We start from the raw sequence: 24,033 nt of genomic DNA, 5'->3' as shown, positions 1-24,033 counted from the left end.
TGTGTAGGAGGAGACAACTTTTGTGGCATTTCAAGGTGAATTCATTGTTTTTAGCAGCGTCTCACATAGCGAACGCTGCTCATAGAGAGCTCGGCGTTGTTGTTGTTGTTGTTGTTGTTGTTCCTCTTCCTCTTCCTCTTCCTCTTCCTCTTCCTCTTCCTCTTCCTCTTCCTCTCGGACTCGGCTCTTGTATATACAAGATCCGGATCTCCTTAAATACTGAGCATATGTACACATCCTCACATAGACGGTGCCTTTTGAGAGCGTCTATCATGAACTTTTAAATATATTCGGACATTTGCTTTAAAGTTTCGAAAAGTTCACGTTACTATTTAAAGATTATTCCATTTATCGTATTGTAATTTCGTAAATACATAAATACATTATGACTCGTTTCACTATTGGCTTAATCAAGGCACGTGACGAAATATTCAGAAATTGTTGTTGTTGTTTTTTTTTTCTTTTTAATTTATTTTTAAAATATATATATATATATATATATTTTTTTTCCGACAAAACCTTTAGGACGCTGCTCGTGGACACATTTGTCCTTGTTCTCCAACGCATCTTCGAGCTCAAAGTGCTTTTCATCACCATATATCTTGCTACATCGGATGATGTTGGCTATTCGGATAGCCGTAGCACATGTAAGCTTCCCTTTCTTGTCTTGACAGTTGAACTTCTATTTGAAGTAGCATTCATCAGTATCCGATTCCATGACTGCCAAGGCTGAAAACGAAATGCAAGACTGTCAAGCTCTCTTCTATGGCATTTTTCTAACTTATTGCATCAGTACTAACATTGAATTTAGAAATGGAGTGCTTGCCTAATCTAATTAAAACCATTAAAACTGGCCTTAAACTGTATCGATGTTTTAACATGCATCATTCTAGTGATGCTTTAGTATTTTTACTTACATGAGGTGCCTTCAAAACGGTCTAAATTCGTGGTCTGATGTCTTGGCTGAGCAACAAGACTTAAAACAAATGCATGGTAAACACATGGATTAAAACAGGAAGTAAAACAATTCTGCAATGCCATCTGATGTACTTTTCAGTAACTAGACTAATTTCTAAGACATGAGTGGTGAAAGAAAGTGGGAAGCCATCATTCTTTTATGGCCAACACCCATCCCACATGCTACAAAATTGAGTGGAAAAGGGTTAATCCCCCAAATTGTGCCCCTAAAATTATTTTAACATTCTCTACAACATGAATTATTGCAGAATGTAAGTATATTTGAGCTTTTGTTCAGCAAACTTTCTTGAGAAACAGTGGAAACTTGAGTCTTTCAGAATTTGGCTGTATTGGATATAAAAGGGCTAATATCAAGAGTTCCCCAAGGGATATCATCTGGCACCCCCCTGATTCATGATAAGCAAGCCCTAGACTACCAGAAACAAGAGAGAAAAAAAACTTTATCCGACAAAACCAGGTTCACTAAAATTTGGGGGTTTGGCTCCCGGACTATGATGCGACTACTCATGTAGAATGTTTCAATAATAATTATGACGTCATAGGTCACGTGGTGTGGCAGCAATATTTGAAAAACGGGGAAAAAATTTGACCTCTGTATCTCTGAAACCGCACCAAGGAGAAGATTGAAACTTGGTACATAGCAAGTACTCTTCATGGGGAATGAGTGTGATTCTTTCATGATGTTTTAGGTGCCCTCGTTATGACTTCATAATTGCATATGTATAACGCCACATCTGATCAGTATGAAAAATTTTGAGGGTCATCTAGGGATAAAATGGTCCACAGGAAAAAAAAAATTCATGATGCCATCAGTCACATGATTCGGCAGACATTTTGTTTAAAATAAAATAAAAAAAACCTTCAAAAATCTTCTCTGTAATGGCTGAACAGATCTAGGTGAAACTTTACACGTATGACCGCCTATCCATGATGAACAAAAGCCACACATATGACGTCATAGGTAACATGGTTTGGCAGCCATATTGGATTTACCTGAAAACCTATAAAAATACACCAATCAAAAGTCCTGGCAAGGGTTTGCATTCTGATTGCTCTTTTTCTTGTCTGTTTGTTGGTTTGTTTGTTTTTTTCTTTGTTTGTTTGTTTGTTTCTTTGTGTTTCTTTGTTTGTTTGTCTGTTTGTTTCTTTGTCTGTTTGTTTCTTTGTCTGTTTGTTTGCCTGCACAGAACTTTAGTGTTTTTCTCCACAACCGCCTGTCAGATTGAGACGAAATTTTCACCATTGGTGCGACTACTCCTGTAGAATGTTTGAATTGATAATCCACGAGGGAGGTAAAGGAAATTTGTGTTGAGGTCATGAACCTGTGCTCACTTCAATATACTTGTACCGACATTTGCCGGCCGCTGCCGTCTTGATAATGGAGCCTTGGCAGATGGCGACGGCTTGAGGTTATGGTATGGTTTCTCAAAGAATGCCCATCGATCCATTCATAAATACTGTACCCGGTACAGTGAGGCCTGTTGCAGATATCATTGACTATTGGAACCTGTAATGTCTTGTAACATTCCTCAAGGCTAATCATGCTCCTCTGGTGTTGGACAGAATTCTGTCATTGCAGATTTATTTATCCCTGCAGATCCGCTGCTTTCGCACACTAACTGAACTGATCCAGGATGTGGAAACTTCATTTGGGACGAGTGTCTCTGTAAGTCAGGTTTGAACCTGCGTACATTGAAATTTTGTCAATGATGCAACAACTGAGTTTTTCCTTGTGAAAAAGATATTGTGGATTCCTGTTTTGTAGCTTCATCAGTTAATTACTAAAACCAAGGGGAAGCTCCTGGTTGCATAAACTAGGTTCTCTGCATGTATGTTTTTATTTGGTGGGACAAGGAGTCAGGTCAGGTCAGGTATGGGAGCATGTGCCAGAACAGCGCGTTGCTGCATCCACTTTCCGCCGGTACTCCAGGGGCCTCCGTCTGGCCATCCCCCAGGCAGATGCCAGGCCCATCCCCATCCCCTTGAGATGATGGTCAACCTGCTGCAACCATGAGGCACGTGGTCGGCCCACTGGCCTCCTCCACTCATGAGACTCCCTCGCTGAGAGAATCTGGTGAGCAGGATCAGCGTCAGGAAAATGAGCCACATGTCCATACAGCCGCAGCTGATGCTCACGGACTATGCAGGTAACAAATCTCATCCGAGTCTCTCTCAGCCACCGCTCGTTGGACACAAAATCCGACCAGCGATAGCCAAGGATTCTTCGAAGAGACCTGGTACCAAAGGAATTAAGTCTCCATCTCAGATCCTTGGTCAAAGTCCAAGTCTCGCACCCATAGAGCAAGACTGGAAGTACCAAGGACCTGAAGACTCGGACTTTCGTCCTCCCGCACAGGTACCGGCAGCCCCACACCCCATGATCCAGTGAATCCATGACTCCCCAGGCCCGACCCAGACGTCTATTGACCTCCGGCTCACAACCTGCGGAGACATGAATATCACTGCCAAGGTAAGTGAATCTATCCACGACCTCAACATCCTCACCACAAACAGACACAGACAGGACAGCAGCATCCAAGATGTCACCGAAAGCCTGGATCTTAGTTTTGACCCAAGAAATCCGTAATCCCAACGGCTCCGACTCCTCATTCAGCACCTCGAGGGCCCCCAAGAGGATGTCTAAAGTCTCCGCAAAGATGACTGCATCATCTGCAAAATCTCGGTCCGAGATCTTGACATTGCCAAACGATGCACCGCAACTTGATCTCTCCGACATCCTCCCAAAAATCCAGTCCATACAAGTGCTGAAAAGTGTGGGGGCAAGTACACATCCCTGACGAACCCCAGTAACAACTGGAAATAAGTCAGAGATGGTACCACCACACTTCACAGCATTCACACAGCACTTCACAAACAAGGAGTGAGGACTAAAGAAACAAAAACTTCTATCACTTTTTATATTTAACAATCCGGCATGTGACTAGATCGAGAAGAAATAAAGGTGCATCCAACCAAAGAGTGATGAGATCTACTCTGATAATCCAGTCTCGGGCGATGTTTCACCCACTTCCCAGCGAGCTTCCTCAAGCCAATCCCTTCGGCATGTGTCCGCTTTTATTCCCGAGGTGACAATTCATTCCTGGTCACAAGCCGCTGTGAGAGGTCAAATGTGGAGATTTTTTTTTATTTTGCCAAACCTTAAGCAATAAACACCAATCGCTGCACGCGTACATGCGTGCTAGTTCTTAGTTTTACAGGGAATGATCATGGCTCGGTTTGCTTGTGGGGTGTGTGATTGGTTGAGTTTCTCTTTGGTGTTGTACATGTTTCGGTATGGTGTTGGGGATCGAGCATTGTTGTTTTTGCTCACCTTATCCAGTTGCTTGCACAATCCAGTTTTTACCATTCTTATGAGAGGTGTCTGTGTGGGTATGTCCAGTCTTTCCAGTTAGACCACCACCTTGGCTCTTGACCTGCCGTGCGTGCCAGAGCCGGACACTGGCCCCATCAAAGTCAAATTTGTGGCCACATTGGAGTCATTGACGTGCTATGGCAGACTGCATCGTCTTTCCAAGCCTCGTTTCTCGATCATGTTCACCTTACCTTTGTCTCAAATTCCTTCTAGTTCCACCAATGTAGAATTGTTCCTGATTTATCACCAATTGATATGCTGCCTTTTAGCTATGATACGACATTACACATGGTGCGTAGCGGCTTGCACGATCTTGCCAATCCTTTCAGAAAGGCCTGGGCAGTACGGCAGTACACAGTGCCCAAGCGTGTCTCGCTCCTTCAGTTCTGCCCATTTTGGTTCTTTCAGGGTAGTGAGTATCCCTTTACGATATACACCATTGAGCAGGACTCCTTTCACTAATCTTTAATTACATCGACTTTTGAAGATGACACTTCATGTCTGAGCTGCCAAAGTCCGTGCTGCACTGCGTTTGTGGGTTATTGGGTTGCAGTAGTTACCATTCGTCATGCAGAGACTGTGACGATTTCTACATCGGTGTAACTGGAAGAATTTGAAATAAACACCAGATGAACATGACAGAACAAGTGGACTTGGAAAGGTGACTCAGTCGGCCATATTGGCACATCATTGCCTGCAATCTGGCCACAAATTTGACTTTGATGTGACCCGTGCCGAAGACATGACATCCAACAAATGACACAGATCGATACTGGAGGCAAGGCATGACACAAGAAGGTGGTCTAACTGGGGAAACTGTGCATATACCCACAATGCATACCTCTGATTAAAACTGGATGGTGCAAGCAGCTGGATAATGTGAGCAAAAAACCCCCCAATGCTCAATCCCCAACACCATGCCTATACGTTTACAACATCCAACGATATCGTCACTGATCACGCAACCCACACATCACGATGTCCAACCCGGACGCAAGTCCAGCTGTGCTCGTTACCAGGAAATACAAAACTAGAACTAGTGAACACATCCACTCGCCCCCATACATACAATACCAGATCATGGGTATATAATAAAAAGAGCAGACCATTGATGATTCGATTGGCGTTTGCTGCTCAAGGTTTAGCAAAATCAAAACGCTCGTCATTTGACCTCTCACACTGGCACATGACCGGAAATGAGTCATCCTTCTCATGATTCCAGAGTAAAGTTTTCCACTTGAACAACATTCATTACAACTACGCAGCACATTTTATGCTGTGGAATCCTTGAGACCATCTGGTCCACTAATGAGAATGTGTGATTGCTTGTGCTGTGCCTGGACTCTATCTACATTGCAATTGAATAGGGGGTGGAGGAGAATGGGACAGCAATCTCGGGCCTAATTTTTTTTTTGCCAGCAGCAAGACTTTATTTGCTTGTGTTACAAAATGCAAATTGTGCCATAAATTGATTTGGAGGTGGGATTGGGGGGGCAGGGCAGGAGGGTAAGAATTCATATGCTTTTTGTTAGGAAGGCAATAACACGAGCATAATCAGAATTTCAGGTTCAATAGTTTCCTTCCTCCTCACTTCCTTGGGTGTTTTGTGGTGCTTTAACCTCAAAGTTTGGAACTTAATCAGGACTCAGGAGTTGTAAAATCCTTGTTTAAGCATCAGGTTAACTTTTACGATTTTTTTTTTTCTTTTTCTGCACCAACATTTAGCCAAGATGTGCAGATGATGTGTGGTCAGTGACTTGTGCATATAATTATGTCTCGCTCCGTTTTGTTGGTGGGACCTGAAGTGTGTAAAGCGGAAAAAACCTGTGAAGACGAAGCGTCAAAATGTGAAGCAACTTATGTCCCTTTTCAAGTCCAGACACCTTGATCTGGATCTACCCGACTATTACATTGAATGCTTGATGCAGAAGGCCTTGAAGAGAATATCCCATTGTTCACAAGTAAGTGCATTCCTCGTGTATAACGTAAAGCGAAATGTGAGAAATGACCAATTGCATTGGCTGAATAGGCAGTTGGAACGCAGCACTGCACCTTGTTTCTGCCACCACCAAAGTTGGATGGTGGTTGTGTTTTCACCCATGTCTGTTTGTCTCTGTTGGTCTGTCTCTGAACAGGGTATCTTAAAAAGTTGTGGACAGATTTGGCAGAGAGCTTGGGTGTGTGTCAAGGATGAAATTATTAGAATTTTGGTGAATATCTGGAATTTTAAAAGTAATTTTTTTTCACCATTGAGAGATGGTCCAAAAACGATATGTATATATATATATATATATATATATATATATATATATATATATATATATATATATATATATATATATATATATTGTTGCGGATTTCGCGCCCGCCGGCGTGCGACGGCCACGTAACTCGAATCGCGGCACGTCGCCCACCGGACGGACAATCCAGTCGTGACCCTCTCGGACTAACGCCGGGAACCAGTCACGGGTGGACCTTTCGGTCTCACCGCGATCGAGCCAATCAGCCCCCGCGTCGGATAGGGTTGCTCGCCAAATTCGACCTACCTAAGTACCCACACGGAGGGTAGACCGGGCGATCGCACCTCGCCGCAGGTCGACTTCGGACACGGGCCACTTAAGCGACCCGTTCCGTACTATCAGAATAACCGAGCGGTGTTATCGTCGACCTCGACGGTTCGATTAATTATCGGGCGTACTCAGCCCACTACCAACCCTTTACGTGAAGCAAGATGGGGGTTCAATGGGGAAAAAGACGAAGCGAAGCGGGAAACAGTTCAACAATAAAGCACATTTATTCTCGGCACACGGGAAGCACACAAATACAATTCCACCAAATGCACACAAAAAAAAGAAAACACAATTCCATTTACACAAAAAGCAAACATAAAAGTGAAAACACAGTGCAGAGCTAATTCCGACTACCGAGCACACGGCAACACTTATACAATTCTACTTCACAGACGGCGCCGACAACACATACCCAAAACCAAGGAAAAGAAATACCCTCAAGAATGAGGTAGGCCTGGGGCCGAGACCTGGTCGGGCCTACCCGTCTGGTGATGAGACGCGGAGCGGCGATGGCCCCGCAACCCGCGGGCCTCGTGGACAGTGCCTGGCTGGGGGTGGGAACGGGGCCCCCTTGGTCGCACTATCTCAGCGCGGGGGGAAACAGGAGGGGGTTGCTGATGCTCGGGGTATAGAGGATCTTTATTATGTGCGACGAGCGTCTCCACCTCGGCCAGGTCGCGCTGCCGGCCTCCCTCGGGCGCGCAGCTCCTTGCACGACGCGAGCACCCCCTCGTCCGGTGTCGCCGCCTCTCCACAGCTCGTCCCCTCCGTTCCGACTTCAACGCACACGACGAGCAGCTCCACCGCCCGCGAAGTCTTGACTCTCTGTTCCGACTCCTTCGCCTCGTTCCGACTCCTTCGCCTCCGTTCTGCTGACTCTTTCTCGTTCCCGTTCTGCTGACTCTCTTCTGACTCCTTTGCGACTCCCTTCTTCCTCGTTCCGACTTTTACGACTCCTTTGACTGACGAACACCGTCCTTTTATCCCCCCGTAACTTCGCCTTTGACCCCCTCCCTTTGACCTTTCAACTCGCTCCCCATTGGCCCGAGAAAAAGTGGGCGTGAAGGCTTTTTGATCCACAAATTTGCATATATCGATCGCCCTGGGGGCGGGCCAATTCGCCCCTCGCTCACCGATTGGACGGCAAAAAGTGGGCGTGTGTCGTTTTGGATCCGTTTTTGAAGCAGAAAATCCGTGATTTTGTACACGCTGTTCAACGTGCGCCCTACACGAGTCCAGCATCGGTGCCCATGAGTGGCGCGAGATGACGGTGATGCGATGGTGGCGAGTTGTGACGGTAAAGGTCGTGGCGGTTGTGGTGAAGCGGTGGTTGTGGTCGGTGGTTGATGTTGTGGTTGTGATCATGGCGGTTGGTCCAAAATAAAGATAGTAAAAGAAAAACGGCTATCCTGAAGAGTCGCAGCTCGCATAAATGACATGTATTCCCACTAGACAACGGGTTTGGGCCTAACTACACATGCACTTACCGAGATACCTCACCTAAGGGACCTAAATGGTGGTTTGCGAATTTGGTAACCACAACAATATATATATATATATATATATATATATATATATATATATATATATATATATATATATATATATATATCACGATATCTCAAAAGCTATGGACAGATTCGGACAAAACTTGGTAGATGAATTGGTTGGGTGACACGAAGAAGCCAATTTTATTTTGCTTCAGGTCTGGATCCAGATCCTACCGATCAATAGGATACAGAACATAAACTGTTCAGCCTGGCAGAGGTATGTGTTCTAGTTGCCTTATCCTTTGTTTTTGTTACCTTGTTTTATATATTTTGTGTTTCCTTTTTCTTATGTAAGCCTTGTATTTTGTTACCTTATGTGTTATCTTGGGTTATGTTTTCTCTCCTCTCTGTTTGACGTCTGTTTGTTTGCATGTCTCTGAGCAGGATATCTCAAAACGTTTTGGATAGATTCTGATGAAACTTGGACAGGTTGGGTGTGTGAAAAGGAGGAGGTTAGCTAAGGTAAGGGCTTGTGGCGTAGCTGATCGGGTAGCTAACTGGATTGGTGATAGGAATCAGAGTGGCTGTGAGTGGGAGGATGCAAGCAGTGGGGTACCTCAGGGATCAACACGAGGACGATTATTATTCTTAATTGAAATCGATGATTTGGATAGTGGTGTGAAGAGTAGGTTTCTAAATTTGCAGATGCACAATTCTTGGAGATAAGGTGGATAGTAGGATGGGGAGAGGAGGATGATCAGAGTCAGGAAAATCTACATTCTTTCAGCGATTGGGTGAAGGATTTGGCAGATACAGTTTAACATAAATAAATGTAAGGTGCTGGGGACAGGTAGAAATAATGAAAATAGAGGTTGCATGTTGCAAGGGGCAATCTTGAAGCACGTCACACAGGAGAAGAATCTGGGGGTGATAATAGATAGGGTAGGCAGATGGCACCTTTACCGAGAGCTGACTCTAGGCAGTCAACTCTAGGTAAAGCTCATAGGGTTTTTGGATGTATTCGTCAGGGGATAAATGATCAATCAAAAGAGGTACTGTTAACACTGTATAGGAATTTAATGAGGCCTCATATTGGGTAATGTGTACAGTTTTGGTCAACACATCTAAAGGCCCTGTCACACCTTGACGATTTAGCCAGCGTATGCTGACATATGAAAAATTTGTCTAAAACGCTGGCACGCGTCGAATACGTTATGGGTAAGTTTTGTATACGTTAAGAGCACGCTGAAGCACGCTGGCATATGTCGTAGTACGCCGAGGTCATCGACAAATTTTAAGCATGCACAAAATTTTTCGACGTATGCCAGTGTATGACTCTCACATTCTGCATACACTGGCCATAAGTTGTATGCACGTTATGCGATCGTTGACACACGTCGACACACGTTACTTGTAAGTTACTCATAAGTCGAAACACGTCGAGGTAGTACCCGAAACTTATTTCTAACCTATGAGTAACGTTCTTTGAACCTATGTGTAACGTAGGTTACAGCGTTTTACATACATTTTGATACGTTGCCATACGCTGGCTAAAACGTCAAGGTGTGACGGGGCCCTAAGGAAGGATGTAGTTGCCATACAGAGGGTTACAGCGTCGAGTAACTCTTGATTTTGGGCCAAGAAAGAATAAGCTATGATGAGTGGCTGAAGAAGACAGGACTTTGTCCATTAGAAAGAGGTGATTATGTGGTGGAATTACTCGAACCTCAAGTGGAATCGTATGTCACTCCAGTAACTCCAGTCCCAGTGAGAGTTGAATTCATTTATTTATGTGCAGAGAAAGCACCAAGATGTATCCACATGCACCTTCTCCTCTTCAGAATTCTGTTTCCCAAGCCTAGTTTCTTTATAGAAAAGTTATTTGCATAAAGAGGGGGCATGGGTTGGACAAAACAGTACATGTTATCTGAGCAAAACTACAAATCACTCAATGTTCCTCAATCTCTTAATTGGCAAACACCATATATGGTTAGTGTGCGAGAATGGGAATTCATCTCCCACTCATTACAAGCAAGCAGTTTGATTGTATGTTGCAAAATGTGTGGGCTGCTTTCTCTCTTCAAGGATGTGATCTAATACAAACAAGCTCAAATGAGCTAAGATCCTCGTCCTCTTAATGATGACATCATAAAAACGAATATGATGTCATTGTGATGTATCGGGTTTGCGATAAATTATCTGCTAATGCCCGGCTTGATTCCCACAAAAAAATTCAAACAGCTTGCCTCGTTTCGGAGATAATGGTATAGGCGATTACCATTAGCGGCGATATTATGACGTCAACTTTTTTTCTAGGAAGAATTTCCAAAATCGGAGATGGTTACTGCCTGCGCGTGGGCTTTCTGCATATACATGGCAAGTTTCACGAAGATCCGATGAAAACTCTGGGTTGTGAAACAAAAAATGTCAAAAAATTGATATGACGTCATAGTGATGCATCATATGTGTGGTAATTCATCTCTGCTAATGCCCTGTTCGATTCCCACAAACAGAATTTAAAAAGCTTGCCTAGTTTCGGAGATAATTTTTTCGGCGATTTCCATTCGCGGAGATATTTTGACGTCATAACTTTTTTTTTATAGGAGGAATCTTAAAAATCGGAGATTGTTACTGTCTGCGCAGGGTATTTTTACATATATGTGCCAAGTTTCAGGAAGTTTCGATGAAAACTTTAGACTGTGAAACAAAAAAGTCCACAAGAACAACAACGTGAGTAAGACTTGGAGATCCTCCACGAGGATCTAAAAACACTTTCATTTGCCTCAACTTTAGGTTGGGTTAGATCTTTTACCCATGATCCTTCTTGGTGAACAACTCCATATGTGGTGACAAAACGTCTTTCGTTAATTACAATGCTTTGCAATAGACTTTATACCTTTACAAACATTTAAAAGCTTTTGAAAGCATACAAGAGTATCATCATCTTAAATGAGTTCAAGTGGTTGGTGCACCATATTAGCCGAACATTCCAACTTGCTAAGCCTACTGGGCGAGTGGGTTCATCATGTAGTACCCCACTTTCACCCTACATAATTAATATTTTGTTAGTTATTAGTTTTAAGCTGCAACAAGAGTACAGAGCTGTAACAATTTTGTCCCCATGGACCTTATATGCATGTCCATGGGACTCGTTTGTAATCAAACAAGCTTCAATCAAATGATATACAAACTCATAAAATGAATGCAATAATCGTGTTTCTAATGAGCTTCGAAATCAATCATTGTCTATCATCTAGGTTTTCACGAATATATTTATTATATCGGCTAAAAGTCTTTATTTTCAAAGTTAAATCAATCGTTAGGCTTAATTGGGCCACAGCCAAACGAAGAAGAAAAAAAAAAAGAACAATAAAATAGAAAGCTAATATTTTAAAATAAATTTTCCACCACAATTACAAGGGGATTTGATAAAGATGTTTCACATAATGAAGGGTAGAGACAAAATAAGTGCAGAGGTTTTCAGCAGAATAGCCAGTGATAGGACCAGTAACCACAGATTGAGGGAAGAGAAGATGAGGGTTAGGATAGTAATAAGGCAGGGATCTTCCACTCACAGTAGTTAATGTATGGAAAGGTCATGGTAGCAGAAATGGGAGATGTTTACTTTGGAATTTGATAAGTACATATAAGCATTGGAGATGGAGGTATACAGGTATATTGGGAAGACTAACTGGCTTATGTGTGGATGGGTCAACCCCCCACCCCCTTGTATACATGTGTAGTTATAGTGTTGTCTGCTTGGGTCTTGTTAAAAGGTGAATATATAATTGGTGCATGCATTACTCACCTTACAACCACTTTCATCCCCCCACACCCTCCCCCTATATATATATATATATATATATATATATATATATATATATATATATATATATATATATATATATATATATATATATATATATATATATATATATATATATAAATTAAATTATATATATATATATATATATATATATATATATATAATTTAAATGATGATAAAAACGTTTAGATTTTATATTTAATGAGGTTTATTTATATCTACTGTAGAACACCTTTTCCCTCCTGCCAGTAAAATTAGTCTATCACCCCACACATTTATTTAATCTGGTGTTCGTGTAGCACAGGCATGATGGGCCGACTGGCATAAAGGTTCCTTGTTATTTTACAGGTTTTGTTGTACATCTCTATTACCAACACTAATACTTGTGTGGCCTTTTAATATAGCAATACATGAAAATTTAATCAGTGACAATTGGCAAAACGGAATGGCACTCAGTGGAGCACGTACCTCCACCAGGCTTAACAGTTTACATTTTGTTTGCCACTGATAGGTCAGATCTGAATCTGTAGCTGAATCAAAATCAAATCTGCTTGTTCTTGTCACCTAAGCAACTCATCCACAAAGTTTTTTGTCATTACTCGTCCACAACAATTTTGAGATCTCATGCGATACAAAGTTTTTGCCCCCATCTATCAGTGATGAAGAATCACTTGAAAAATTCTTGTATCCGGATTTGAATCTTCACCAAAATTGAATCAATCCATCCTTGTCACACTCCTAACCTGTCCACAAACTTTCTGCAGATATTGTGCTATATGTTGTTTTTGGCCTGATCTCTCAATAGTGAAGAATCGCTTGGAAAAATTATCGGATTCGAATCAATTAGTCCTTGTCAAACACCTAACATGTCCACCAAGTTTAATCTGAATCCATCCACAACTTTTTGAGATATCGTTCAATATCGTTTTTCGCCCCATCTCTCATTGGTGAAGAAGCGCTTAAAAATTAAATAATTCTCTTGTCTGGATCCAGATTTGGATTGTCACCAAAATTGAATTGATTAGTCTTTGTCATGCACCCAACCATTCCAAGTTTCTTCTGAATCCATCCATAATCTTTTCAGATATTTTGCTATATATATCATTTTTGTCCATATTTCTCAATAGCGAAGAATCACTTAAAAAAAAAAAATTCTCAGATACAGATCCGGATTCGAATCTTCACCAAAATTGAGCATTGCTGTCCTTGGCCGGTCAACTACATACACAAAAAAAATTCAGAACGATTGTTTGAAAACTGTGGCCAAAAATTGTGTGACATGGGGGCGGGGGAGGGGGGTGCTACATCAGTGACACAGCCACACTCCGAGCAATGATGTGAAACCCATAGCCACATGTTACTTCCAAAAGAATAGAAGTGCAGTTTTGAAGCCATAGAATTGTAGATTAAAAATGTGCTCACTGTCTGCCTGCACTTGCCAGTCTCATTGCGATGGTCGTCTGCATTTGTTTTGAAACAGGAGCTTCCCCAATGCGTTTCCCCGGACACGAGAGATGAACCAAAAGCAGAGCCTCTCCAGCTTCCATCTCGACCGCTTTCATGTGAAGAGATTTTCTGCAAACACTACCTCTCCAAATTTATGAACAAGAATGGGGTATGTCATCTTCCTCCTCCTATTACCCTTTCAAAAAACTTAATTATAATGTATGCATAAAATGTGTCTTTCCTCTTGCCAACAGGAAAATTTTTTTGAAGTACAACAGATGGTACATGCAAAATGGAAGAACCTTCATGAAAATGCTATCCGTAACTGGAAGAGGAGAGAAAAACAAGACAAGATTCGCTTTCAGGTATGGTGTAAGGCACAACTTGCTTTTTGAGTGTGACGAAGAGGCGAGGGTGGGGGTAAAGGGAAAGGTGGACCTTTGTTATTTCACATGCATATGGGATAAATTTGCTCATTATTTCCTTCTCACTATCATGTGAACCATTTTGCCCTCGTTTTTGCACATTGTTCCCTTTTAAGTTCAATTTAGTCTTTCAATCCTGAGAACTCTCTCTCTCTCTGTCTCTCTCTGACTCTCTCTCTGACTCTCTCTCTCTCTCTCTCTCTCTCTCTCTCTCTCTCTCTCTCTCTCTCTCTGACTCTCTCTGACTCTCTCTGACTCTCTCTGACTCTCTCTGTCTCTCTCTGACTCTCTCTGTCTCTCTCTGACTCTCTCTGACTCTCTCTGACTCTCTCTGACTCTCTCTGACTCTCTCTGACTCTCAGACTCTCTCTCTCTCTCAGACTCTCTCTCTCTCTCTGACTCTCTCTCTCTCTCTGACTCTCTCTCTCTCTCTGTCTCTCTCTCTCTCTCTCTGTCTCTCTCTCTCTCTCTCTCTCTCTCTCTCTCTCTCTCTCTCTCTCTCTCTCTCTGTCTCTCTCTGACTCTCTCTGACTCTCTCTGACTCTCTCTGACTCTCTCTGACTCTCTCTGTCTCTCTCTGTCTCTCTCTCTGTCTCTCTCTCTCTCTCTCTGTCTCTCTCTCTGACTCTCTCTCTCTCTCTCTCTCTCTCTCTCTCTCTCTCTCTCTCTCTCTCTCTCTCTCTGACTCTCTCTGACTCTCTCTGACTCTCTCTGACTCTCTCTGACTCTCTCTCTCTCTCTCTCTCTCTCTCTCTCAGACTCTCTCTCTCTCTCTCTCTCTCTCTCTCTCTCTCTCTCTCTCTCTCTCTCTCTCTCTCTCAGACTCTCTCTCTCTCAGACTGTCTCTCTCTCTCTCAGACTGTCTCTCTCTCTCTCTCTCTCTCTCTCTCTCTCTCTCTCTCTCTCTCTCTCTCTCTCTCTCTCTGACTCTCTCTCTCTCTCTCTGACTCTCTCTCCCCAAAAGGACTGTACCATAAACACTCCCATCTACTTTCGCAATAACCCTCTTGAAGAGATCATGCAAACTATTGGGTCTCACTGTCAGCCATGATCTCTCTTTGGCACAAGCCACATTTCAAAGTTGGCCTCCAAAGTCAGATGCCGACTGGGCATCCTCTGTTATGCAATTCCTTCCTTGGCACATCTGAGCTCCTATCCGTGGCTTGATGGAGAATGACTCTCCCCTCTGAGCTGGCTTCCCTGCCTCATACCTTGCTCAAGCTTGACACTATGGATACCAAGGCTTTCAACATCATTTGAATATCTCGTGATGAAGCTGAGTCTTCGGGCCTCTCACATCACCATCGCCAACAGTTCGGTGGTCTATCTTCTTCCGCCTCATTTCTGGTCTTGCACCTTCTGCCCTCTCTGTGCTTTGTCTCCTGAGGTGATTGCAGGATGCATGCGGTCCACCAGCATCCCCCTCCTCGTGAAACTGCCTAAATTCAGAACCACTGCTCACCTCCACTCATTTATTAGGGTACCAAGCCCACAAGGCTGGGTAACCTATTGTTTGTCTTCTGTTTATTTATAAGGGTACCATTAGCCTTACAGGCTGTGGTACCCTGTTGTTTCTGTTAAGATTATTTTTTGTGTTGTTTTGATTAAGTGTTGCCTTCTGTGAATCATTCATCCAATGGCTGTTCCCCTTGGATGAGTTCGTTAAATGCACGAGCGGAGTGAGGGTGGAGAGTATGATGTAGTTCCAGCCAGACGTTTGGAATCCCTTCTGGACCTGGGCATTTGAGGTTCGGTTTTTTTAAACGAGATGTTTTCTAAATTTTTTTCTTCATCAATTGTCATTGGTTGCATTCCCTGGAGCTGTTGCTTCTTCTTTTCCAAGTGTTGTATCCAATCTGCTTGGTTGGTGTGTTCTGTTTCATCTTCAAGTATACCATTCCAAAATTTTTCTAGGTCCTCTTGTAAAAAAAAAAAAAAAAAAATTCTTTTTTTTTTTTAGGGGGAGTTGTCACATTTAGTTTGTTTCACTAGCTCTCGGTAGAACTTTTTTCGGGATGTTTTCAAACTTTATTTTGATTTGTTCTGTTGTTAGCCTCATCATAGTTTTTTTTAAATTTAATTTTCCCTGCTATCTGTTGTACTTGGAGCTTATTTTGGACAGCTAATGGTTCTCGTCCATTGTTTTCTATGTTGTGTTTATTTTTTTATTTGTCTCATTCTTTTCATAAGCTTTGGACTGCTGTTTCTCCTCTTTAATTGTCCTATTTGTCCCGTTTCCATGCTCAGTTGGGCTCTGCTTCTCAAGTGTTTCCTTCCATGGTGGTATCTTTTTTCTGGTCAGATTATCAGATCGATATTTTTTAACCTCCGCCATCGAAGATGGACGGAGGTTACTGTTTTCACCCCTGTCTGTTTGTTTGTTTGTGAACAGTATTACGGAAAAACTCCTGGACGGATTTCGACGAAACTTGGTGGGGGGATTAGGTATGGTCCAAGGATCAGGCCGTTAGATTTTGGACTTGGTCCAAAGTCCAATATGGCGGCCAATTAGAAAAAATATTTGAATTTTTGTTTTTGCATTTCTACATGTTTCAAGTGATTTCCAACAACAACAACAACAACAACAACAACAACAACAACAACAAAAAATGTTAGAGAAAAAAAAACAAATTTTGCACCTTTTTTTTTTCAAAAAAATTTCGATTTTATTTGAAAAATATTTGAATTTTTTTTTTTGCATTTCTACATGTTTTAAGTGATTTCCAACCACCCCCCCCCAAAAAGAAATTGTTGGAGAAAAAAAACCCAGAAATTTTACCTTTTTTTTTTCAAAAAAATTTCGATTTTTTTTTTTATTTTTTATTTTTATTTTTTTTGGCATTTCTACATGCGCGTCGATCTAGTTTAGTTTGTTCAGTAGAGTCTGATCCGTTTTGACCTACAATGAATAGGATATCAGGTTCACTTAAGTGACCCAGCAGTATTTGCAGCGGAGGTTTTGCACTCTACAGAGTGCTCCCCCTCTAGTTTTTTTTGTGCGTTATTGTTTGCCTGTTATTTTCTATTGGACACACAGTGGCTACTGGAAAACTCGTATCGTTGATTTTCTCTCAGATTCGGTGATTTTTTTTTGGGTGGAGTATTTTCGTGAGTGCTTGGTTTATTCTCCTGACTTCTATCTTCAACTGTTTTTATTGTTGTTTATTCAGTGGAGATGTAGTCTTTGGTTGGATGATATTAATTTGATTTCCTCTATTTTATTAGCCAGTTCATCTTCTAGCTTACGCTGTTCATTGTCAACCTCCTCTTCCTCGTCTTCATTCTCTTGTCCGTTATTCTCCTCCTCATTGTGATCTATCCTTGTTGATCGTTTTTTGTTTTATTTGCAAAGGTGCTATTTGATCTGAGTTGGTAACTTTGAGTTGATCTTTCTCAATGGGTGTTGCCGAAACATTTCATTTTGTCATTCTCTCATCCTGTTGTTGCGGAGTTTTCAGTTTTGTTTCTCGATTCAATTCTCCCATCTCTTGCCCAATACAAGTTCTGTTCCTGTTATTAAATTTGAAATCCCATCTGTTTCTGTTTTCCTCTCTTGTTCTATTTTCTGTGTAGCACCAGTAAGTTCTGTTGGTTGTTCCTGTTCTTTGGGAGTTTGCACTCTGGGAATCTCATCCCAAACGTATATCCCACCGTTCCATTGGTTGGTCACCATTTATTGGTCGGCATTGGTCACCATTTTTAGGTAAACAGTCATTTTTTTTTATTGCCTCGTCAGTTTGTTCATCTTATTCTTAATTCCTCCTCTGTGATTATTTTCTGTTTGAGAATATTGTTTTTTTTTTTAGTTTAGTGTTGCCCTATGAAAATTACCTTTATCAGGGCATACATAGTTCTAAGCTGTTTGCACTTTCTTTCCTCGTGCCTTTTTACCTGCCATATTCCATTGCCCATAATAATGTCCATTTTTCATGCCTTGTCCAGATTTTTTTTTTACGCTGATTCTCTCTTCTTGGGCCATCTGATTTGTCTTCAATTGCTGGCTGCCTTGCTTTGTCAGTTATTTCCTTTATTCTTTCCTGGCTCAAGTAACTTGGGATCATTGATGAAGCTACTGCAGTGAATTTTCTTCGTGCAACTCTTTCGGCCTTGGCTGCCAGCTTTGGTTGTTTCAATTGGTTCATGAATCTTTCTCCTTTACCAATAGTCCCCCATGCTTCATGCGCAGAATACGCTTTGCAGTCTCAGCTGGAACCCTGAAAGTTTTAGCGTCCGAGGTCAAATATTCTTGGAGGAATAGATGATACATACATACTTTCTCCTTTCTCATACATATCATAAATAGATGGTGGTTCATTTGATTTGCAGACATTTGTGTTGATACAAGATAATTATTTTCAGGTGTTCTTGTCTTAGCTGCTGGGTAATGGCAACAGGTGTTTCATTCACCGCTCAAATTGTCCATGTACAAATACTTGTAGCTTGGTGGACATGGTGTTCGTTTCAAGCGACTGCTGCTTATTCCACTTAATCGTGGGGGTGGCATCCTCTCTCAATCGTGGTGGATAACCCCAAGATGTAGTCATCTCTGTTGTTTCATAACAGTGCTCTAACATGGTCCGAGCACAAAAGTGAACATTTTGTAGACCCGATGCACACTCAGATATTTTGGACAAACCTCGTCCAATTTCTGGCAAACCTAAGGTGTTTTGGCAATTGGTGTAGCATGAAACCATCTTGGTTTGTATCGCTATACAAGCACCAAGGAGTGTTTGGTTACCCCTTTAAGATGTCGTGGAAAAGAAAGCCCATCACTGACACACGCAAGCACACACAGACAACATGAAAACATAATGCCTCTGGTGACTTCGTCAATGGAGGCATTTCCTCTTCCCTTTATAAGGGGTGAGGTCCAAAAGCACCAAGCCTCTGCCCTGCTGCCTTGTCCACAATACTCCTCCACTCCACTCGTACATTCCTCCCATCTCAACTGCAGTCTACCTCTTTTCCTTCTACCTTGCTCCCTCAACCTATCTGCTCTCTTTGCCAGTCTCTCTTCCCCCATCTGCACCGTGCCCAACCTATCTCAGCCGAAATTTCAACAATCTCGTCAAGCTCATGTGCACACTAATCTCCTCCGTCAGCTAATCATTCATCCATCCATTGGGACTCTACTCTGTGCAGAGCATGGGTGCGGCCTAAGCAGTCTTCCTGGCGATTGGGCACAATCCTGGATGAGTCTCCACTCCGACACAGGATAAAAGCAAGCTGGCACTCTTTTTGCCAACCTCGGAAGGATGACAGGCAGTCAACCCCACCTGATGTTTATTCAACACCTGAGTGAGATTTGAATTCAGGATCCTAGGATCCTAAGCTCACCACCCAAACCATAAAGCCAACACCAGGCATATGTCGGTTCAACCATCCTCCTATCCACTTTCTTCACCCTCACAATCCTCCTGACCGAGTTGTTCTCGCAAACGTGCAGCCTCTGCTGTTGTCTGTCAATGCCAGTCTCCAGACCGTAAAGTTAGGCCGATGTTACACATGACATCAGAACCTTCTCTTTCAATTTCCTCGATCTTTGTCTGCCATTATTCCCTCCACCACCCCCATGCATTCACATCCACCTGAATCCTCCTGAACCTCTGCCTTAAACATCCCCAATCACTGCCACCCCCCCACCCCAGATACTCGAACCTATTTCACTGTTTGATCTCCCTGTTAACCTGATATTAATTTATTTTCTCAACTGCCCAACTCACATCACCTCAGTTTTCTCCATACTCATCTTCAGCCCATGCTTTCCAAATGCCTCCTCCACTCCCCCAGTACTTCCTGCATCTCCGACCCTCTCTCCACGACAACAGCCAGATTGCCCACATACAGCATCCTCCCCATACTACCCCACATGTTCACCTTCCTGCTTACCAGCTCCATCACCATGATAAACATGAGTATCTGAGAGTGCTTTCCTGTCTCAAAGCGATGCTCACAATGAAATCCTCAGATATCCCAGGACCAACTAAAACTCTTCCCTTCGTTCCCTTGTGCATTCCTTCCACCAACCTAACTTCTGTTTTCGGCACTCCCAATCCCCATCCATCTGTGTCACCATCTCTCTCGGGAGTGTCATATGCCTTCTCCAGGTCCACAAATCCCAATGCCATTTCACCGTGCACCTCCAACCTCTTCTCCACCAGCTGTCTCAGCATGAACATCCCATCCGTCACCCCCTGCCCTTTCTAAACCCTGACTGCTCTTCTCCGATCTCCATCTCCACACCATTCCTTATCCTCCTATCCCGAATCCTCTCCAGCACCTTCATTATATGACTTGGGAGCAATAATGCCCCTGTACTTCCCCAGATCTTGAACATTGCCCTTCCCCTTCCATATCACCACAATTAACCCTGAACCTCCTCTTCATACATAAAAACATCCAACAGCCTCTTCATCCACCTGACTCCAACTTCTCCTGCTGTATTTATCATCTCTGTATACACCTCAAAGCCTGGTGCTCTTCCATTCTTAATCCTCTTCGTTGCTATCTGCACCTCCTCCTCCTCCCCCATCATCTCCAATAGCTCTACTTTCCCCCATCATCTCCAATAGCTCTACTTTCCCCCCATCATCTCCAATAGCTCTACTTTCCCTTCTACGTAACAGTACCTCCAGCTCACAGCCGCCCCCTCCCCGGTTCAATAGCTCCCCAAAATATTTCACACACCTTCAATACTGCCCCTCCCACCACCCCCTGCTCTGTCACGAGCCAGTTTATAAATAATCTTCATCCTACCATCCTCTTCCAGCGAGCACACCTCTTCCATATCATTCCTTACCTTATACACAGCTGTCGTTTCTGCTTTTTAAAAATATTTTGCACATACAGGTGCATCAACCCTGCATCCAGTTGCCTCCCTCTATCCTCTTCTAAACCTCCTCTTCACCTTCTGCGTTCGCTACTTCCTTCGTCCACCATACCTGATTTCTATCCCTTGACGATGCACCCTTTTCTGACGTTCTGCAACACAAAACTTCTGCAATTCCCCCAAAACACCTCTCCACTTCTTCCATTGCTCCTGCACGCCTACAGGTAATCTTGTGGCTTTCCCACTTTTGAAAGAATGAACCAACTATGGCCATCCCATTCCTCACCACAAGCTGCACAAGCTTTTGACCCTCTCTATTCCTTGTTCCCCAACCAAATTTACCAACACCTTCCTCTTCACCTCGTTCTGCTACTGTCATATACATATTGAAGTCTCCCGCAATGCAGAGAATCACCTCCAGCTCAACCACTCCCGTCATCCTCTCCAGTGCATCCCTGAATTCCTGCTTTTCCGCCCCAGTCCTTCCCGTTTGAGGCCCATATACCAACATAATCCACACTATTTGCCTCTATTACCAACGATGCCATAACTATCCGTCCCTCCCATCTTTCCATTCTGACCACCTGCTTACTGATCTCTTCCGATGCAATAAGTCACATGCCATTACTCCTTCCATCCCCACCCACATGCAGTAGCTTTTACCTTCATACCAACCTCCTCACCCTGTCTTTCCATTTGGTCTCCTACACACACACACTTCCAACCTCCTTCTCTGGTCATCTCCACCACCTTGACCCCCTCTCCCCCCACAATGATCCCATATTCAAACAACCTAGCTGGACCTCGCTTCTGAACCACTGCCCACCTGGAAGAGCTTGTACAATCTTGATGAATTTGGGACATTCAATATAATAAAATAAAAATTTTAAGGTCTGGAGAAAAAAAATCATTTCCAGAAGTTTACTGCCACGATGCACCCCCAGGCATTCCTTTCCTGTAGTAATTCTTGGCAGACTACTGTAGTAGGACCTGTTACCAACTTTAGTATCTGAAAGTACTACTCTCATATACTATAGTTCTAACTGAGGAATTTTTGCCTGGACCCTCTTTTACACCTCCTTGTACAACACATTACATTAATTATTTGTTCGTAAAAACTAAGTTTTCTGTTTGGAATGATTTTCAATTTTATTTGACTGCAACGCAGACACGGACGGTGAAAAAAATTCCTTTAGACGCGCTCGGGATGAGATTCCTTGCAATTTGCCAAAGTACTGCTAAACTGCAGGTTCATGTTCCGATTCATGCTCTCCAGTGTTCAAAATATAACATTCAATTTGAATCAAGTAGTTCCTCGATCACAGACTGACAGAGTGAAGCAATTTCTTAACCTCACTTTGCGCTTCGCTCCCGGGGTAATGAGACTTTGACCTTTATGTGAACATCTCATCGAGCTTTATTCATATACTGTAAACAGCATGTTGAAATTGCACAACAGTGCCCAGATCCCTTGCGTTCACCCTCATTTGTTGCTTGTCCTGCGCCCTTACCCCCTCCCTTTTCCTTGTCATCGAAATGCTTCATGAATGAACCACACTTGTCTCATGCAGGGAGAACTGAGCAAGTTTGAGTACATGCCACCTACTCGTACAAAGTATGTATTATATGCCAAGCTCTTTAAATGTTTTACCTTGATTTCATTTGTATGAGATGATTCACACCACCACCATGATGATGCTGATCAACTTTAAAGATGAGCAATTCTCATTTTGCATTGAATGAATCTCAATTGTAAACGTACAAACACACCAAATTGGTTTCATCCCCTGAACTTGGCCCTACCGTATAGTGAATTTTTTTTTTAATCATAGGTATCTTGGCCCGAAGGTTGGTATACAAATCTCCTTTAAACATTAAAAAAAAAAACTGCGAAAATTTTTTTTTTTTTTACAACCAATGAAGTCACACAATCAGAAACAGTCTTCAAAAAAAGATAATCAAGTGAGATGATATATACAAACACACACACACACACACACACACACACACACACACACACACACACACACACACACACACACACACACACACACACACACACACACACACAGTCTTTGGCTCAAAATTTACATACACCAGCAGAGTTCTCAACCGACGGGCGATCTTGTCCCAAGCATGCAACATGTTCTTCCAACACATACCTTTATTTGGGTGGTGTATAGGCAACTGACAGCTGCCTCAAGCGCTCCAAAAAAAAAAAAAACCCCAGGTTGTGTGCATGAAGCAAAAACATGCATACTGCCTGTAATTCTAAACACCTCATCTCACACCAACATCCTTTCTGTAGAAGCGATGAATCGAGTTATTAATCGTGTAATGATATTCCCTGCAGGTTTGCTCTTGAAGACTCTTAAAGAAGACAGCACTGAGCAGAATCTTGAGCCTGCAACCTACTTTGAGGCTCAGAGCCAAAACAGCAGTATTTCAGGAATGAAGCTGAAGCAGTTCACATTACAACTGTCATTTGAGTTGCAATTATAAATGTCACATTTCCAAACCAAAGTCTTGAGAGTTACTAAAATTCCCACTCGACCTGAAAAATGACTTCAAAATTTCAATTTACTCAAAAAAAAGAAGAAGAAAAAAAAGTAGTACATATTTTTCCCAATTTATCTGATGAGCATTACTGTACTTTATAACAGCCCCCACATCCATACCTTCCTCAAATTGAAATGTATTATGAAGGGGTTTTGACATTTTGTTCTGAACTGGAATACCAAGTACTATGCATTTTCATGCTCTGATAACACTTTTGTAAACATGCACAGCAATTCCAGGTTTGGATGTATAAATATCACCCGATTCAAAAATGAAGTTGTAAAATTCTTACTTCATTGGTAACCTGTGAAGTTAACCGGAGATTTCTGGGGACCATGCATTTCCAGTCATACCTTTGGCAACAACCATTGGTAGCAGTGAGATGGTTCAGAATTGCAAGCTGCTTTTGTCGACAAATTGTGAAGTGGGCAAATGCAGCTTGCAATCCTCCAATTAGAATAATACTGCCAAAGTTAATGACATGAAGTGCAGTGTGTTCAGCATATAGCCCTCCGAAATGAAAAGCATTCCTCAAGT

At 42.5% G+C, this 24,033-nt stretch overlaps 1 protein-coding gene across 11 annotated transcripts in view; it reads left to right on the top strand.

The window, feature by feature from the left end:
- The window catches only part of LOC147027953 (nucleolar transcription factor 1-A-like), a 30,774-nt gene extending 7,006 nt beyond the window's left edge, over positions 1 to 23,768 (top strand). For 10 of the 11 annotated variants that reach the window (XM_085877822.1, XM_085877830.1, XM_085877828.1 and 7 more), the window contains 6 exons: positions 2,576 to 2,644; positions 6,157 to 6,312; positions 13,718 to 13,852; positions 13,938 to 14,048; positions 22,509 to 22,552; positions 23,291 to 23,768. In XM_085877822.1, coding sequence (XP_085733948.1) covers positions 2,576 to 2,644; positions 6,157 to 6,312; positions 13,718 to 13,852; positions 13,938 to 14,048; positions 22,509 to 22,552; positions 23,291 to 23,312 — 537 coding nt within the window. In that variant the 3' untranslated portion in view covers positions 23,313 to 23,768. The remainder of the gene's footprint in view (positions 1 to 2,575; positions 2,645 to 6,156; positions 6,313 to 13,717; positions 13,853 to 13,937; positions 14,049 to 22,508; positions 22,553 to 23,290) is intronic. The other variant, XM_085877831.1, reaches the window with a different exon arrangement.
- Positions 23,769 to 24,033: the final 265 nt, after the last annotated feature.

This window comes from Eptatretus burgeri, chromosome 4 (assembly GCF_056783735.1).
Source record: "Eptatretus burgeri isolate ZD-2024b chromosome 4, Ebu_testis_v1, whole genome shotgun sequence".
Lineage (NCBI taxonomy): Eukaryota > Metazoa > Chordata > Myxini > Myxiniformes > Myxinidae > Eptatretus > Eptatretus burgeri.
This window is presented reverse-complemented; position numbering and strand designations above follow the sequence as displayed.